The 19,448-nt window shown below is 40.9% G+C and overlaps 3 protein-coding genes and 1 long non-coding RNA gene across 8 annotated transcripts in view; 2 read left to right on the top strand and 2 right to left on the bottom strand.

Moving 5' to 3' along the window:
• Positions 1-3,943: 3,943 nt before the first annotated feature.
• On the bottom strand, positions 3,944-7,461 carry LOC104947358 (uncharacterized). The gene is made up of 3 exons (XR_798554.1): positions 7,249-7,461; positions 7,038-7,108; positions 3,944-6,669 (listed from the first exon to the last, which is right to left on the bottom strand). It is a non-coding gene; the product is annotated as an uncharacterized lncRNA (long non-coding RNA).
• Positions 7,462-7,700: 239 nt separating this feature from the next.
• On the bottom strand, positions 7,701-10,118 carry LOC104947355 (E3 ubiquitin-protein ligase KEG). Of its 2 annotated transcripts, none has more exons than XM_010773350.1 (3): positions 10,050-10,118; positions 8,978-9,435; positions 7,701-8,077 (listed from the first exon to the last, which is right to left on the bottom strand). In XM_010773350.1, exons 1-3 carry the CDS (start codon positions 10,094-10,096, stop codon positions 8,019-8,021), a joined length of 564 nt encoding a protein of 187 aa, XP_010771652.1. In that variant the 5' UTR covers positions 10,097-10,118; the 3' UTR covers positions 7,701-8,018. The 2 variants fall into 2 exon arrangements, with proteins under 2 accessions (XP_010771652.1, XP_010771653.1); XM_010773351.1 differs by lacking the exon at positions 10,050-10,118 and adding an exon at positions 9,987-10,043 and having other exon boundaries at positions 7,702-8,077.
• LOC104947356 (RING finger protein 224) lies at positions 9,378-14,622 on the top strand. Of its 4 annotated transcripts, none has more exons than XM_010773353.1 (3): positions 9,378-9,465; positions 11,837-11,937; positions 13,526-14,622. In XM_010773353.1, the coding sequence occupies exon 3, from the start codon at positions 13,583-13,585 to the stop codon at positions 14,222-14,224; it is 642 nt and encodes a 213-aa protein (XP_010771655.1). In that variant the 5' UTR covers positions 9,378-9,465; positions 11,837-11,937; positions 13,526-13,582; the 3' UTR covers positions 14,225-14,622. The 4 variants fall into 4 exon arrangements, with proteins under 4 accessions (XP_010771655.1, XP_010771654.1, XP_010771657.1 ...); XM_010773352.1 differs by having other exon boundaries at positions 11,837-11,941; XM_010773355.1 differs by lacking the exon at positions 11,837-11,937 and having other exon boundaries at positions 9,441-9,465.
• Positions 14,623-15,868: 1,246 nt separating this feature from the next.
• The window catches only part of LOC104947359 (segment polarity protein dishevelled homolog DVL-3-like), a gene marked incomplete at its 3' end in the record, with an annotated part of 7,178 nt that continues 3,598 nt past the window's right edge, over positions 15,869-19,448 (top strand). Inside the window, exon 1 of the mRNA XM_010773356.1 lies at positions 15,869-16,341. Coding sequence (XP_010771658.1) covers positions 16,181-16,341 — 161 coding nt within the window. The remainder of the gene's footprint in view (positions 16,342-19,448) is intronic.

Below are 19,448 nucleotides of genomic sequence, written 5' to 3'. Positions count from 1 at the left end.
GAGAAAAACAGCTTTCTTCACAAATTCAAGGTAGCCTAACACTCGGTGAGTCATTGATAAACACTGTGGGTGAAGTATTCCTTTGAGACTAAGGTGTAATTCAAGTAATAAGTCACATGAACCCATTCCCAGGGATGTAGAAAAACAGGAGCAGGGCAGGGGCGTCAGAATGGGCCCAGCTGCCATCTGGTTGTCACGGTGACGGGCCCGCCTCGGCTGCAGCAGCAACATCCCCGGTCAAGAAGAGTGAGAAAGAGAGGAGGGGGATGCTGGGCGGCGGCCAGAGAGAGGACAGGGAGTTCATGCAGCAAAGAGGCGTGGTTGGATGGAGGCCAACAGGTGGACATGTTGAGTCTGAGCCGGCGGGAGGATCATCGTCTTAGTGTGAGTGTGATACTGCATCATTGTAAACACACCTACATGCACCTATTAGCACCCCGCCACAGAAATGAACTCAATAACCCCACTTGCTTACTGATACTGCAGGGTGTGCACAGGAATAAGTGTGCATTCCCATGAGAAAAGAAAAGATAGGAAATAAATAGTTCCCCTTTTCTCAAAATGTAACTTCTTTTTTTTATGGACACTTTTAACTCTACACACCTAAAAACCCTTTATTTAAACAATTTTAAAAGTAAAAAAGGCTTGTTGAACTGCTCTGAACTCATGCCTACACTATATTTCACATTGTCTAAGAGAGGTGCTGGTTTGTGTATGACTGTTTGAAAGCAATTAGGGTGAGGCTTAACCTTATCATGTTGTAAAAAAAAGCAAGGTCCTCCCCAGGGTTATTAATGTTTTCTTTAAACACTCCTTTCACTTAGAAAAAACCTGCAAAAGCATCCCTTAAACACGTCTGAAAAGCATGCCGTTAAATTGAACTTATTGAAAGTGCATTGCAGTGACCCATGCAAAAACTAAGAATTTATGGATTATATAAAGATAACAGTTTCTCAAAGTTTATTTAATTTAAAAATCAGATCCCTTACAAGACTGCAAAGCCCAGTGAAAACATGCCTGGTCCATTGGAGTGATATCAATCTGCTTTATGTATGTCTTAGCCTCTTTGATGGTGCTTAGAGTGCACTTTTTATGGTGTTTACATCATTGATACCAGGCCAGCATGTACAGTCCGTACTGCTAAATGTTGCCAACAATACAGGAAGTCTTCCCGTCTTTATGACTTCCTCCCCAGCGCAGACCACAGGAAACTCGCTGGATGTAGGATACGGAAATAGCTTTTGCTCCCAAAGCACATGTGGGAATGTTAATGTAGGCGCTATTCCATGCTCCTAAATTGCTTCCTTCCCATCGTTCATACCTATTCAAGTATATAGCAGAGACAGGTCGTAAGCTGCAACACCGAACGTGTATGGAGGCATGTAGAGGGCGAGATTTTGTGTTTTTCTCCCACCATGTTCCCCTTAGTTGCCATAATAAACAAAATAGCACAGGTGCTTTAGCTTAGGTAAACCTACTGTATGTTGACAGAGCCAATAAAGCCCAGGATTAAAGTCAGTACACTGCAAACTGCCTGTGCTAATCCTCACAACTCCCCCCCCTCTGCAGTCCTTATGCTACATATAGGGCATAGTTAATCACTGCAGACTCAATAAAGTAAGAATACCCACAAAGTCATGGTCAAACCCGATGTGAGGTCATCTAAACCGCGAATGCCACAGCCGATGCAACCATCTTTTAATGTATTTCCAGTTCCTCACCGCCCCCTCTTTCACATAGTGTACTTAGCCAAACAAAAAGCCTTTCTCTGTCTCCCCCCTTCCTCCCCTTCCCTTTCTCCCCACCACCATCTGACGCTCACTCTCGCCTCATGAGAGAATGTTTGTCGTGATTATAGATTTGTTTCTATTACAGGCTGCATGCAAAATTAGCTCTGTCACTCCGTATAGCTGCTGAGCAAAAAAAGGGAGGCTTGAAGCGCACAAAAGTGCCACATGGAATGAGCGAGGAAGGGGAGAAGAGGAGGGTCGGGGTGGGGGACTGTGAGGCCTCTGTGCTTTCTTTTTTTTTTTTTTTCTTGAAAGCTCCCTTAAAAACCGCAGACACATGGTACAGAATTCCCCTCACAGTAGGAAGAAGGGGGGCAGCTTTGCAAGAGAACACCACACTGTCTGTGATAAACACACACACACACACACACACACACACACACACACACACGGGGAATAATATAGCCAACACACTAGAAGAAGGAAAGGGAGTGTGTGAACCAGACGCACAAACACTATACACAAAAGGCGGTGCAGAAAGAGGGGAACTTTGAAGGAGCCGACGTGCAGGCCAACGCCTCTACATGCCACACTGAAAAAACTGAAACGTTGACTTCAGTTAAAAGTATTTAGTCAGCAGATTTCACATAACTGTATTAAGTAAGTTGAAAGCCATAATACTAATTTAAATTAAAAAATGGTGGAATGTCTCGACTAAATAAAGTCGACGGTTCAGTTTTTTCACATGGAAACCTCAACACATCATCTCACCTTAATACCTCGAGGCTCTATGGGAAAGTTGAAGGTCCCACTTTCCATGGGTATTGTATGGGGGGGTATTTCGGGGGGGGGCGTTAATCCAATGTACAATGCGTTTAACTTTGACTGACATGTCCCTCGAACCCTTCCACCCTCTCCTCTCTCTGGGGCCCCTTTGAGCTCGTAGAAGGAGGGCGAGTGTGGAACTGGTGGTGGCTGACTGGGAAAAGGTGAAGGGGTTAGGTGGTGTGAATGGACCGGGTTAGGGTCTCTGATGTGGGCTTAGCGTGGACCCAATGCCCTCGAAACAAAGCTCCTGATTGGGTGATTAGAAAAGGTGGGAAGTGGAATCATTCATTTCGATCTAGATTTGAAGATAGACAAAAAATCTGTAACACATATCTTATAATTCATTTTGCTTCAAAGTTATGTAGGGTGCCAACATATTACCACAGCATGCGATCTACTACATACTTGAGGTCACAGTGGGAAAATAAAATGGATGAGGAACGCCATCTAGTGGAACATCTAGCACCTGGTCATGCTGTGAATGGAGATCAGGTCAATAAAGGTATAATCCATATTGATTAAGTTGCCATTGAGATAGTTAAGAGTAAAGCAACATCATGACATTCTTGTGATTGAATCTAACAAGCAAACCCCACTGTATTTTATAAATGGCTTCAATCAAACGGAAGAAACCACATAATGACTTGTTTTGTGTACTTATTAATGGCTTGGCAAAGTCACTAAAAGTCCTTCTGACAAAGGGGGAAATCAAGGTTTTCCATCTTGCAGAGTTAACCCAGAGACCAGCATGCTGAAAAGCTCCTTGTAAGCTAGAAAGAGGAGGTGGAAAATGTGTGTCAGCACACTGAATAGCCGCTGCCTGCATGGGAATGAGGACACAAGGAACAAAGCCTCAAGTACGTCCTTACTCTGCTTTTCCTCATCACCCTTGACATTGCATTATGAAAATATTTGCCAAATGAGGCTAAAGTTATGCCCCCCAAAATCCATGTTTGACCTCAGTAGATGTTTCCTCTCATAAGAGATGGATAATGTCATTTTAATAGTAACCACTAATGATTGATTGTCAGCGTTTCTTGTAAGCATCTGCTTTTCATGCCAGATGACAGTTTTTTTCCAAAATGAATGGGGAAACCGACCCTAAAAAATCTCAAAGAAGAATTAAATAAGCTAATTAATTTACTTTCTTGATTCCAAGTAATGACACGACTTAGTTTTTCCAACAAACACTAAAAAATTGAAAGATATTCAATTTTCCTCAGTAAAGATTAAAATAAAAAAGCTTTTTTTCGCAAAAGAGAAACGGGAAATGCCAAAGCTATATTATTCAATTGAATCTTGATCAAACTATTAAACTAATTGTTTGAACTCTTTTGATGTTTTCTGGCCTGAGACTCCCAAAAACCTTTCCTGAAACAAATTACAACCAAGATTTGTTTATTGACATAATAATCTTATAATGACATTTGTTACCATACAATATTAGATTGTTTTCTTACATAGAAATCTTAAGAAACATCACTCATTCGATCATTTTAGTTATTCTGCTTAGGAGCAGCCATTGTTTGCCAAAGAACAAAATCACAAAAAGAGTACTTTTCGAAATGTTATTGGGCTTGTTCAAGCAACCACATGACATTCCCTAGAGTCATTCCTCAGAACAGGACAGTTCTTGGAGGAAATAAATCTACTACTAGCAAATCCTCGCTAAGAATCTTTGTGGTGTTGGTGGAAAAAACATCAGACATATTAAACCCCACACTTCCACTTCCTTCATCATCCAGGAATAAATTGGAAGTTTTCATGCCACCGTCGACATCTTCACCCAAGTTGTGTTCTTTAACATCTTCTACCTCATGGTCTTCAGAACCTCTGCTCGTGTTGTCTCTCCTGAACTCAGCATGCTCAGAGTTAAAGCTCCAATTACCCACCCCTTCTTTTTGCTCCGTTGTAGCTGTAGCATTTGGAAAATACTCCTTATCAGCTGGTATCTGATACTCCTTATCAGCTGGTATAGCTGGTGTCTGGGTTGTAGCTTTGACACCACTGAACAAGGCATTTCCAAGAACATCGGCGTAGGTGACAGCCACCACCCTGGCGGGGGTCTTTGGCAGCCTGACAATGAGCGCCCTTCCAGACTCATTGGTGAATCCATTGGGCTTATTTCCTTTCACACGTGTGCCTCTCACAGTGCTGCTGGTGGAACTGTAGAGCGGGCCCATTCCAACAACTTTGGTTGGCGTCCTTGGCTCAGATTTTGGGCTGGATTCAAATGTGGGTCTTCCGTCTGATCTGAGAAAAGATGAGGACGTCATGTGTTCTAGTGCTGTCCTATTAAGATTTGCATTTCTGTTTGGAACTGGCTGGAAACCTAACAATGTGTAGATTTTGCGTCTTTTTTGGTATTCGTCCGGTGAAGTGTCAGTGCTTCCTGCTTCCTTTAAAGTTGGTTTAAGGTCTTCACTGCTTACCTCATTTTGGCTCACTGTGGATACATGGCTGCGTCTCTGTTGCAATATCTGTGGGCTTCTAGGTTGAAGAGCTTTAAACCCCTGCTGGACTCTAGCAGACTTTTCTGGATCACTAACTACAGTTTTGGCTCCCTCGAGTGGTCGAGTACTAAATCCTCTGAGAGAATATAGTTTTTTATAGTTTTTATATGGTCTTCTATCACCAGTTTTATGCTGCATAGTAGACTTTTCCTGAAATCCTGTTGTAAACCAACGGCTAGGTTTGGTTTGGACGATATCTAAAGTCCCAGGAAAAGGGTCATCTGTTAGGGTCTTCTCAAGTTTGGATGCTTGTCTCCGGCTAAAGCTAAACCTTGGTGAGAAAGAAGGGTGTATATTAGCTTCCTTTCCTTGGTCCAAGCTGTAGCTTTGAGGGTTAGTTCTTTCATTAGAGACATGGCCCTTCACACCTCTCCATGTTGGGTTTATAAATCCTCTGAAGCCATAGATGCTTTTTACGGTTGTTCCAGGTTTGTTAGCATGCTTTGATTCTCTTTTGGTCGCATCACGACTTACTGGGGATGTATCACTAACAGTTGTATTGTTACCCTGGAAATCTGCATGTGGAATAGGGTCAACACTTTGAATGGTGGCATCTTTCCCACGATGTTCAGAGATTTGAGTTATGTCTTTATATTTATTAAAATGATCCGTATTAGGACCATACTGGGCCACATTAGCATTATTTAGCAGTGGTTTGGCCTCATCAGATAGCCGTTCTACTTCCTGAGTTGAATCTTTTCTTTGTTTAACAATTGAAGCAAACCTGCTGTAAACTTGTGAATCAGAGGCCTCCTGCTGATGTGGCGGCGGGAAAGAAGCAGCAGGTCCATCACTAGTAGCTGTATGAACTCTCTCATGTCCAGAGGTCAGGGAGTTCTTGAACAGATATGACTGGAACTTTTTGTTTCTTGGCACGTCACTGCTGCTCACCGAGTTCAACTTCTGGGAAAAATCCGTATGTGGTGAAGTCAGTTTTTCTGGGCTGGGGATGCTTTTAATAACATAGTCTAAGCTGTCTAAGCTGTTGCTGACTGATGGCGGATGAGGGGCGGGTTGACTCGAGAAGCCGAAAAATTTGCTCCGTGCCCCAGATGCGGGGGGCTCATTAGCCTCTTTATAATTCCCTCTTGAAGTTGGCAGTGGAGCACTCCAATATCTAGCAGTCTGGGATGAAAAAGGAGAAGGGGAGGCATATCTGGGAACTTCTTCTTTGATGTAGGAATTCTGAGCATCCCAAACTTGTGACGGACTGGAGCTTAGATGAAAGGGACGGGAAGCTTCTTTTAGAGATGATTTTCTAATGATCACTGAGTTTGATCTGTATGAATTACCAGAGGGCGGTTGGTAACTGCTTGCTGGCCTATTTAAATCCTGCGCTGCTGGAGACTCTCTGTTATCCGGACTGTTTTGATTGTAACTAAAGCTCTCTGTAAAACGTACAGGGTTTGGCCGTTGGTAGATGATTGACGAAGCTATTCTAGAATTCCCGCTTGTCTCAGTTTCACCATTAGTCCCAGTTTGGCGTCCAGTTTGAGTTGATGGCTGACCAGTGAAGAGGGGATTCTGCTGACTGCGTGGAATATACAGTTTTCTCAGACGCTTGTGCTTCACTCCATTGTTCACCTGGGTTGTTATGTCTGAAGGAGGGAAAAAAAATGTAATTATTCGAATGCTGTTACACAGGCAAATCAACCTGTCTTCGATGTTCATTTTATAACCTCTATTTAGTTTAATATAAACCTGAAATTACTCTGCCTCAAATACATTTTTACATTGTTGAGACAGGATGCAATAAATGTCAAACAAAACCATTATCTCTTTTACATTTTTTTTTTCTTCAAATTGCCAAGAAAAATCTGTCAATACAATTCTAGCTCCACCCAACCCAATCTGCCATCACATGCCTCACGACATTTTTTTCCCTGCTATTAAAATAAGCATTAGCTCACAGAAATTGCAGACACAGCAGGATTAGCCTGGCAGATCCTGGCCTGTTTGCACTCACCTCTTGCAGCTTCTGAACACATGATAAACGACATGACAGCTGCACAGACCAGAGCAAAGGCAAACAACAGCCTGCAGGAGAAGATAAAAGAACAGGCACAGGAGTTTTTATGGTATTCATGAGAAGTGTGAGGCTGTCACTCAATAATAATCAACCCTTTTACAAGTTGTATGCCTACATGTGCGTAAAAGCGTGTACAATTGATATTTACCTTGAGGAGAGAGCAGCATTTCGTAACATGATTGAAGGATTTCTCAAGAGGTTTGAATGATAGCCAAACAAATAACTTGGAATAAGTAGTAGTAGAGTTGGCAACCCATGTGTTTTACTTGTCAAACAAGTTGGAGATCCAGGCTCTGCTGCTGGTTGAGTCTGATTGGATGTAATGCTGTGCACCTGGTCTCAAGTAACCTCTCCTCCCAGTTCCCAATTTAAAATACTTTCTTTAAATATTCAATCTCTTTTGAGTTCTGTGTATTTGTCTTTTAATACAATCATGTTTGCCTCCACTGTGAATTGTATTTTGTAAAGCCTGCTTTTACTTTGTAGAATGTGCTAGGCTAAATACAATGTTTTTTTGTTTTTGTTTAAAGTTGCACTCAAGCTGTCTTTTTTTTCAAAGAAATGCACACATGACTCACCCAAACTCTTAGGAAAAATAGCTTCAAAGTCATTTGAAACCAGATTTATTTTTGCCATATATATATTATGTAACAATATTTAATTAAATACATTCATCAAAAATAATAAATATCACATACATAAGTGCAAATAGGCCATAAATAAAACAGCTTCACAGTGTTCATCGTTTAAAGTAGCAATAAGAAATCTGAAAAGCTGACATTGTTGGCTGTGTGTGGACAGTAAGGTTTCATCATCATCATCATCATCATCATCATCATCAAGTCCATGTTGCGAATGAGAAACATTGAAAATAAATATAGTGTCACATTGTCCAGGGTCACTGAAATTGTGGACTCCTTAAAACATAAAGCCGGTCATCATGGCGATGTTCCTCAAGTCGTCATTGGTCATACAGTCTGTGAAAGAAAAACAAGAAACATTAGAAAATATGTTTACAAAATCATTGATGACTTTATAAAATAATCTGAACCCTTAAGTGGGAATATTGAACTTTATCAAAAAGCTAAATGTGGCACATTCATTGAACTTTATATTTGTAAAGTTTAAAAGCATACTGTAACTATTGGTGGAATGTAACCAAGTAGCCTACCTTTACTTAGCCTACAATGCACAGTATATATGATTCTGTTTTCTTCAAGTTTGTATCTTCTTGATCGAATGCACTTATTGTAAGTCGCTTTGGATAAAAGCGTCAGCTAAATGCAATGTAATGTAATGTATATCCATTTTAAGGAGTATTTTTAACTCCTTAGCTAAACTAACTTCTTAGCAAAATCGCTGTCAGTTTATTTTCTGTTAACCCACTCGTGATTTAACTCACCTAAATATAATGTTGTATGCTTTTATCTATACAAAATAATTTTACTTTAAAGGTCTTTCCAAATTATTTTGTGTAAAAATCAGAATGTATAAAGTAACTATAGTATAAAGTAGAAAAATGTACTTCCAAAATGTAGTAGAGTAGAATTTGAAAGTTCAGTACTTGAGTAAATGTAGGCTACATAGGCTAGTTACTTTCTACCAATGAGTATTTTTTTTATATTTAGGGTACTTTTATCTCAAGTCTGAGAACCTAGGCTACTTTCTAACCCCATTGAAGTAGTAGAAGTATAAACAAATGGAAATACTCAAGTAAAGTAGCCTACCTCAAAATTGTACAGTACAGTCCTTGAGTAAATGTACTTAAAAGTTACATTCCACCACTGTAGCCTAATGATTTGTCTCGCTGACTTTTATTTACTTCGGCAGGCCAGGCTACCACTTGAGACAGTACTTCTGAACCACAGTTTACTTACTTTCTCCGCCCCTCTGCCGAGAGCTATTCCCATTAAACAACCGCCAAACTTTCCTGAAGGACCGCCGGAGCCCCCTGCCTCTGGAGCCCGGGGAGGCGTTGCCTTCCTCGGCTGGAGTCTCGGGGAACTCCTCGGTGTCGTCACAAGCGTCTAGCCCGGGACAGACCTCTTCCTCCGGGTTATCGTCCTCCTCGTCTTCATGGTCGAGGACTCCCGAGGATATGAGCCGCTCCAGGACGCACTCGTCAACCCTCAACTCGGCTCTCAGCGTCCCGGAGATGGAGGTGGTTTGTCGACACAGCGGACAGACGATAGGTCCCTGGGGTCGTGAGAGGGTCAGAAGGCAGGACTCGCAGAAGCTGTGTCTGCAGTGGAGCTCCCGGGGACACCGGCGACCTGTGTTGTAGGTCCGGTAACAAATCCCGCACTCCTGCTCGGTACACATGTTGCTTTCTGACCTGGTGATTCAGATTGGAATTAGACAAGAGGTGAGCTATCCAGACTTTATACCTCAGGGTGTGGGGAAGTGCGTGGGAGGAGACTACGAACTATAAGGTTTTGGGCCAAATAAAACGTGTGAGTCATAAAGCTCCAAGTGATTGAAACCAAAACAACACAACACACCATTGTGTATGAGTCATAAAGCATGTAGTCCTATTTTGTTGTTTTTTAAATAATATTTCCACTAGAACGTGTTGAAACACACTACTCGAAATAAAAATAAACAAGTGATTCACAAACCAAACCCATTTCAGGTAATAATGAGAGTAATACATAGCGTTGTGATTTAAAAGAGCACTCGAAACCAACGCAGGACTCAATAAAACAGGATTAAAATAATACAAAATAATTAAATAAAATATGGAATATACAATTAAATAAATAAACAATATTTTAAATATTTCCTGTATCAGAAACAGCAGGAATATAATGCTTACGAAGTCCAATTGTCTTAAAAATAATCTTGATTTTAACACAAATGTTACAACTTTCACAGTGTTTAACATACCTTGATCACATAAGACAAAAGAAAGCTCCTGTTCATTCAAAATAAAATAGACAAAACACAAACCATGTCCTCTTTCCAGTCTTACTCTGCCACTTCCCCTGTCTGGTCATCACATCCTTACTACAGTTGATCCATAAATAATATCTTCCACATACACAGTTAAACAATGAATGACCCTGAGCCAGGAGAGATCAAGCTGACCTAAGACGTAACCAAATACGTTAAAGATTAATCACTGTTTGTTGGATTTGGAATCATTCATTGGAAGGCCCTATATGGTCATAGCGTTTTTTTAAAATTTAAATCCAGTAAAATATGGGAAGGATATCCCTTCTTAATACTCCCTCTCCTTTATCAAACTTGAATTCAAGTGCTAACCTTGTACTCCCCACTGATACCGAAGGGTGTGTGTGTGTGTGTGTGTGTGTGTGTGTGTGTGTGTGTGTGTGTGTGTGTGTGTGTGTGTGTGTGTGTGTGTGTGTGACGTCAGCCAGACGTCACTATGGTAATCCCCAAACAGCCCTCGTCATCCTATCAGTTGTTTCAGCATGAATTCCTTTCATGGTCATTTCCGCTGAAAACTTGGCAGACAATCATAGGTTCTCTCTGTGTGTGTGTGTGTGTGTGTGTGTGTGTGTGTGTGTGTGTGTGTGTGTGTGTGTGTGTGTGTGTGTGTGTGTGTGTGTGTGTGTGTGTATGTGTGTGTTTTTTAAAACCTATCCTTTGTGATTTCCTTAAGCCTTCCCGCTTTTTGCCTCCAGCATCGAATTTACAGTAAAAGGTGCTTCTTCTTTTTTTAAACCTGAATGACTGTAAAAAAAAGAGAAGACTGTGAATTATCTATGTCTAACCTGTCCTACAACATTAAATCCCGCAATACTGATTTTTTGTGATAGCAACAACATAAGAGGGAGCTTTTAGATTTCTGTATACTGTTTGTGTCTTGTAGAGTGAGACACTTAGTTGGAAGATTGGAGCAATGTGGGAAAAACAAATCTAGACTTTGATATTGATCATAAAGACTTTATTGACTGCAGTTGTAATTGTTGCAATTTTTCCTAGTGGTGCTTTTTTATGATTCTGTGTGTGAGTTTACAAATCTGACTGTTAGTCTGGTAGAGGATATGAAAACAAGTTAACCCATTCTTTAAATATGCCCGTTTTTAAGTGAAGTGACAGTGATTTTATTAGCTAATCCAATAGTTTTGTAAATGATTAAGGAATACGGTAAATGTTTCAAACTAAATGAAAGCCCAATCTTTAAAAAAAATCTGATTATAGACTATGTTTTGATCTGAGTCAGATTGGTATAGCAGAGTTGGCGTAAAGGCACATTCTGTAGAGGACAAGCCTATATAATCAATGAGGGTGAAACAGAAACATTACTATGGGTGATGACTACTTTATCAATCCGTAATTAATCTGTTTACTCAATGTTCTGAACATTAACTGTCACTTATTGACATTTACACATTTTTAGTATAGACATGATCCACTAGAATGTGAGATGACTTTAAGTAAAGTAGGAAAACTGTACATTGTTAATAATTACACCCTTAGCCACACACTACTATTTTAAAAGTGCTTCATGCTGACTGTGTGGAATCATAATAACATCATATGGAAGTAGACTGGGAATCTGTCATTTTCTATCTCGTGTGTCTTAGTTACCCTCACATCACCAAGGGTTTAATTACTGCCGAGCAAACCGCAGAGACGCCTCATGAGAGAGGAGGACGAGTAAAATCAGGTGAAACGGAGGGAGAACAGAAGGCTGCCAGTAAGCCGAGCTTCATCCACATAGCTACAGGATATCAAGATTGAAACTTGTTAATGTGCACACAATACAGGGAGGAAGACACTGCCAGGATGAGATCTGTACCAACATGAGGAGAATTGTGCGAGGGGAAGTTCCGGGCATCAAAGTGTCCTCTGATCAAAGGGCTGTGCGGTGGGTAAGTCATTCTGTTATCTGCTTCTTAGGTGTGAGGATGAATCGCTGCCAGTGGCTCTCAATATCATCTCGATGAACCTGCTGGCCTAGATATAAGGGGGCTTATTTATTTAACACTTTCCTGTCACAACTTGTTTGTCATATAAATGCTTCTTGTTGCTGTTTATTGTATTTTAACATCCATTCTGTTTCTGGTTCTAATGTGTTTTCAAATGCGTTGCCATGGAGCAATTCACAGGAGACCACATCTGCTAAGCAACAATCCGTGCGTAGTAGTTGTCCCATGTGAGCAATAAATGAAAAAGGGCGTCAGCAAAGCAAGAGTGTACATGTAACCAACAAGATCCTGTACGAGGGAATACCAAGGGTGAGCGAGAAAATTGCAGCCAGGAGAATGAGACTAGCAGGACATTGCCAAAGGCATCAAGAGCCGCCAGCCGGCAAATTGGTGCTGTGGGAACCAACACACGGGCATCGGTCACGAGGGCGTCCCGCACAAACATACGTGGACGTACTCAAGAATGACGTAGGAGCACAAAGTACCAATGAACTGGCCAGATGTATGGAGAACCGGGATGACTGGAAGCAACGATGGAGGGCTCGTCTGAGGACGACCTAGAGAGAAAGCAAGTTCGTAAGAAGCCATCAGCAAGTTGGCTCAGAATAAATACTAAAAACAAGTGGGGAATAACGACATGTCTACGTATTGACATACATTTAACTTTTGGTAGTCAAGCAGAGCCAAGCTAGCATTCCCCTTCATCTCCAGTCTTTACGCTAAGCTAACTGGTTGCTAACTGTAGCCTTCCATTGAAATGAGTGGTGCCAATCCTGACCTGTGAAGAAAGCGAAAAGGCGTATCATATGACAAAAATATGAAACTATTCTTTGGACATTGACATATTTGACTCACACAACATCTTAACATCAGTAGTTTTAATGTGTTACAATTTCAACAACTTGTTATTGGACTTCCATGAGTTAGTTAAATCTGGTCAAAATCATATCAGTTGAATTCTCATATAAAGGTCATGGTACTAAAATGTTGGCTCCTACATTTCCCATGATGCCACTCAAACGTGTGTTTTGTTGAACCCTCCCTGCATGATTGCTCTTTTAAACTTCATGCTAACACAAACCGACTCATAACAAGTCAAAGCTGGTAAATTACACCACCAGGGTTTTATTTTTTCAAAATCAGTTGAGTGCCCCTTTAAATGACTGAACAAAAACATGGAGAAAAGTGGACGTGCACACAAACACATGGACACATGCAGAAAGCATCATTACATTGACTTATTACTTCCTTTCTCAGCTCTAATTTTTCCTTTGCTTGTTTTTTATTTCCCTACTTCCTGCACATACTCAGTGTGCACACACTTCATGGATGATTGCGAGTATGTGTGGGGGGGATGGGTAGATGGTTTAGTGGTTAAATGGATGAACGATATGACTCATGGGCTGTGGAATCTGTTAATAAAACCAAGAAGACACAAAGTGATATCCCAGGGAGAGCAGATCCTGGCATTTAAAAGTCACGTAGGCCTCTGGTGTGCTCTTAGTTCAACTTGTTTTCTCTTTTCAGATTTTTACCAAAGATTGATCCACTTCTCGCCATAACTGAGCACTAGCTACCTCCAGCATGGCTGAGAATGTTGTCCCCGGTCCCCAGCTAGGGGACCCAGCTGCTGCAGCACCCAGCCTCAGCAGCACCCCTGGGGACCCGATGGATGTGGAGTGTCCCATCTGCTACCAGGAGTACAACCAGTACAATAAGAGTCCCCGGATGCTGGAGTGCACGCATGTTTTCTGCACCGAGTGCCTCCAGAGGATCCAGCTCTGCCCCAGCGAGCCCTCCAACCCCAGCAGCCCGTCAGCCCTCCCCTGCCCCCTGTGCCGCCACCTCACCCCTCTCACCTCCGGGGACGCCCTCTCCTTACCCTGCAACTCCCGCATCCTGTCCAGACTCCCCCCCGCCACCTACTGCCTGGCTACACACCTGGCCACCATCACCCAGAGAGTGGTGCTGTCCCTGGAGGGCGAAAGCAGGGACACTCGCTTCATCATCCTGCCCACCGTCAGCCTGCGGGTGCAGCAGATGCACCCGGAGAGGCCGTACGGGATGGCGCCGGGCATTGTGCATGGGGAACAGGAAGTCTTAGAGCAGAGCAAGAGGACACTGTTCTGTGTGCAGCTGCTGGCCGTCACCTTCTGGGTGCTGTTTGTGATCACGTGCGTGGTCGGGGTGGTGTTTGGGCCACATTTCATTAACAGGAATCATTAGTAGGAAGCTCTTCTTTTAGCTAGTGATATTAGATTATGATATGAAGCACTGTATAAAGTAAATGAATTTGAAAAGAATATTAAACACAAACTTCGTTGAACATAAGTTTGACCACTATTGTTGGTATCTACCCTGTTGATCTGGGACCAATTTATATTCAAATGTTGTTTATAAAATACCACCATTTACACCAATTCTGACTCATGTACTGAATATGTGTTGCCCTTTCATTATTGATAGACTGATCAAGAGTTCCCTCTAGTGGTTCATTTGGTGATGTATGAGATGAGATCACAACTTTAGATAAAAGGATCAAAACTAAGTGTTTTTTTCTCTGTGCCTGTTTAGGCCATTATGAAGTGCATAGCTGTCCTGCTAATGCGGAGATTTCAATAAAGCTGATTTACATACACATTGGGTCTCTCTTTTTCCTTTTTCTGGTACAAAGAAAGATATACACATACCATTTTTTTTTATCCTGACTTTGACTGTTAATGAACGTTTTATTTTTCAAATGATTTTTTAAAAAACGAAGTTATAGTGGGCTATTGTTGACACAAAGTATGTCAGTACCAGATTTAAATCCGAGCAAATGTTGTGGCATATTCTATCAAACTAAATATAGTCTTTGGCACAAATGGGACTAACCCCACTTCTACCAGCTGCAACACGGAAGTGATGCATCAATAATATTTTCTCCACTGATATAATAATGATGTATAGATAGATGTATAGATATAGATAGATGTATAGATAGATAGATAGATAGATAGATAGATAGATAGATAGATAGATAGATAGATAGATAGATGTATAGATAGATAGATAGATAGATAGATAGATGATATAGATAGATAGATAGATAGATAGATAGATAGATAGATAGATAGATAGATAGATAGATAGATGTATATATAGATGTATAGATAGATAGATGTATAGATAGATGGATAGATAGATAGATAGATAGATAGATGAATAGATGGATAGATAAATACTTTATTCATCCCCAATTGGGAAAGTATTTGGTCACAGCAGCAGTCTTGTCAAGCATGAGTTAAAATATTTAAAAGATAGAATAAGATACATATATAATACAAATAAAAATTAACAACAAATATATAAAAATGTACAGTAGAAAATACATTTATCACTAAAGTATCTAAATTATAGACAATACAAAGAAAATACCAAATACATTTGAATACTCACACTTTCACTAGGCAACATAATTAAACATTAGATTATATATAGATTAAGCTTAAAGATAAAATCAATTAAAAATAGAACCTTTATTAATGCACGTAGGGAAGGTCATGTGTCATAACAGCAACATAATACAAAAAGAAACACAGATAGTAGTACACCTAAAAAGAATAAAAGTCAAATAAAAAATACAATGAAATAAGAATAAACATGTATTAACAGTATTAATATGCAAATAATGTGAGTTTAAATACGAGTTAAAGTGTATTTTCTTACTTGTAAAAGGACATTATTATGGTTTTATTTCTAAAATAACAAAAATGCTGGTGGTGGTGAAGGGTGGTTGGGAGCGTACGTAAATCAAAGGGGGCTACGTAATGACGTCACACGCCGCGTTGGCTCGCAAAAAGTGGTAAAAAGTTTTTTAGACCCCCTCCCCTGTGTGTTTTTGTTGGGGGAAAAGTTGTTGGTAGTTAGGTCGTGTGAATGTAGCGTTTCCCCGTCGGTTTTTCACCCCTCGGTAACAATGCGGGGGAATGCGCACAGTTTTCTACTACTTTAAAGTCGGACCGCGAGTTTGTGAGCAGGGTTACAGACGCATTACGTCCTCCGGCTCGGACTGAAAAATCTCAGTGGCCATCATCGTTTCACCTCTGCCGTCTCGTTAGCCACCTAGCTGCTAACTAACTCCCCAACAAAGTTAACCTCGCCTCATAGTGTTTGCTTCTCCCGTGGCAACTTCCAGCAGAGATGGCGGAAACCAAAATAATTTATCACATCGACGAAGAGGAGACGCCGTACTTGGTGAAGATACCCATTGCTGCCGAAAATATAACTTTGCTGGATTTTAAACAGGTCTTGAACAAGCCAAACTACAAATTCTTCTTCAAGTCTATGGACCAGGACTTCGGGTGAGCTGCTGGGTTTTCTTTTTTTAATCCTTTAGCAGGGAAGAGCTTTGTGGTTTCCCTGCAACAGTAGGAGTGATAAACAGCTGGTAGTAGGAGTACACATATTTAAATGCAGAGGTGGAAGAAGTACTCAGGTCCTAGTAAAAGTACCAGAGTGTAGGAATGTTACAAGTAGAAGTCCAGCATTCAAAATGTTAACCAAGTCAAAGTGCAGAAGTATTAGCATCAACATCTACTTAAAGCACCATAAACAGATTCCAAAATAATATATATTATAATTTGTGATGCATTAAAGTGTTTTAATGACTTTGTATACTTCAGGGTAAATTGTGAATTTCAAACCAGGTGTAACTAAAGTCATTTTTAAGTGTTGTATATACCACATTATTAATGAAAATCTGCAAAGTAACTAAATATATGACATAAAAGTAGTGGAATAAAAGTACATGATTTAACTCAGGACTCTAGTTGAGTAGAAGTAGCAAAACAATGAAATGCACAAACTCTTGCAAAAGTACCTCAAAATTGTCCTTAACTGCAGTACTTAAGTAAATGTACTTAGTTACTTTACACCACTGTTTAAATGCCGTGACAAAAGTTGTACACGTTGTATAACAGCCATTATTTTCTTAGTGGGGGAGCGTTAACTTGGCGTAAGTAAACACTTAACATTCTTGTCTAATTAAAAAAACAAAACCTTACAGGAATGCATGCATGTCAGAAAAGTCATGCGGTCCTATCTTGTGACCGGCTGTCGTGTATTTGTCAAACGGGGTGAAAACGTATGGTGAAAGGATAATACACTTGAATGAAGCAGGTCGCCATTGAACCTCTCCTAATCAGTAAAAAGTTACAACGACTAGTGATGCATTTCCAAGTGCTTCTATAAATACTGAGTGTCTGTAGGCTGGGGACATTTCTCAGGAAACATCATCATTACAATGAGAGGCATTCCCTGTCCCTGCTGCTTTTCTTTGCCCTAATCCTCATCCCTCCCACCCCCCTTCAGTCCATCATCTTGTGAAATCCTTGGCCTTTTCATTCTTTCGGGACTGAGGCCAGGGTTTTGTCTCCCCTCTTTAACACTTTGGCCTGCCAGCCATCCTTTCATTCCCTGGCTTCCTCCCAATCCACTCCTTCAGAAAGAGCCGTCTCCTCTCCTCTATCAATTCATCTTTTTTTTTTTACTTTCTGTGTAGCTGCTGTGCACAGGAATGCTTGTTTGCGGTTTATTCACCCAGTGAGACCCGTAGGGCTTCTGTTAAACGCATTGTAGTCTTGGATGAGTTTTAAAGCTGGGCTATTTGCCTCTTCTGCCCTTTGGATGGCAACACTGGAGCCGGGGGCCAAAGAGCTTCACTATCAGCTCAAACACAACGAGATGAGATGAGATGGCTTTTCTTTGGGGCTTGACAGAGCTGGCATCATTTGAATATTAATACCAACAACACCAGTTACTGACATGTAAAGATGTTCCTTTCCTGTGGTGAGAGGCGTTTTTACAATACTCAATGCCTGGCTGAAATGATTTAGAAATGTCAGTACATTGCTTTTTACCATATTTGTAGTTTGAAAGCTCAGTTATTCACTTTTTTTTTTATAGCAAAAATACACAGTAAATAATGACAATATTCACTTTTAGGCCTCGTTAGACTATATTGAATTATTATCAAGTCAACTTTTAACAAAACTACTTGTGTAGAAGAACGAAATTGAGTGCATGTCCACTGTGTTTCCACAGCAATATTATTTTTGGCATTTATTTTCTCTCCCAGGTGATCATCGATCATTTCCTTTATTATCTTTTTATCAAAAGACATACTAGAGAACGGTCCACCTCATGTTCCCAGAGCTCAAAGTGTTTTTCAGCCAACAATTCAAAACTGAAATATATAATTTGTACCTACAATGTTACAAACCAGAGAAAAGCAACAACCTTTCACACGTGGAAGTCAGAACCAGGGGTTGGGTTTTTGCCAGAAAGGGATTTATAGTATACCATAAATGGATTATCCAAATTACAGCAGATTGTTGCAGAACTGTTGTTTTAATATACTTGCAAATGTGAGTGTACACCTAAAGAACTATTACTGTCATTTGTACTATTTAATGGACACAGTTAAAACTTCAGAAAGCACATTTTTTACATCCCAGTAGTCTTCATTCATTCATTTATTTTTGCCTCACTAAATCAAGAGTGTGATTTGCAAGTTAGTAGTCAAATGAAGAGCTTGTCCAGTACACAGACATGACATTGTGTCATCATATTCCTGCTTGTAGGTGTTTTCCAAAAGCATAAAATCCTCATCTTTAAAAAAGCCCTCCCACACCAAACTCCCAGCAGAGTTTTTTTCAGAGAGTATGGCAGAATAACTCATTTTCTAAAAGTTAACTCAGCATCACCGTTTAATTTGAATACCTCCAACAGACTTTTCAAACATAGCTCTGAGTCAGCTGTCCAATCAAAGCAGGGACGTGTTTCCCCCCTTCTCCACACCAGGAGAGGAGTGTGTAATATAGTGTGTGTTTTCATTTGCCCTGGTACGAGGCCAGCTGTCGAGCCGAGCTGTGTGTGTGGCGGTGGGGTGTGTGTGTATGTGTGTGTGTGTGGGGGGGGGGGTCAGGTCAGGGCCGGAGCTGCGATCCTGGGGGCCGGACAGAGACCATTTGCCGGGTGTCTGGGGTGTCCGCGGGGAGAAGAAAGGGGAGACAGAGCGGGATTGTGTTCGCTCGGGGTTATTAGATATTCTCCGTCTGCTGGTGTGGAGGATCAGGAAGCGGTATAAGTAAGATTGATTGTTAGAAAGGCAATGGTGAGTTGGATGCAGGAATTTGATATCAGCAAGGGACTGGAAAGTGAGGAAGTGGGGGTGAAAACTTCAGGCCGTGTTAAATCTAACAGGAATAGGCATTAGGGCTACTCAATTTGTTGAAATGTAATCAAAATGGCAATGTTGAATGTGAAATATAATCGCAGGAAGTATACTTAAAGGCAGTGTTTCCGCCAGACCAGGGCTGAGAGGGCGTCCACCCCGAGAGCAGGGGGGGGTTGAATTTTGACTTGAGCCGTCCCTTATAGATACTGTCTTTTTACGTTAGTGAGTCGG

Source organism: Notothenia coriiceps, unplaced genomic scaffold (assembly GCF_000735185.1).
Source record: "Notothenia coriiceps isolate Sejong01 unplaced genomic scaffold, NC01 NC01_scaffold00012438, whole genome shotgun sequence".
Lineage (NCBI taxonomy): Eukaryota > Metazoa > Chordata > Actinopteri > Perciformes > Nototheniidae > Notothenia > Notothenia coriiceps.
This window is presented reverse-complemented; position numbering and strand designations above follow the sequence as displayed.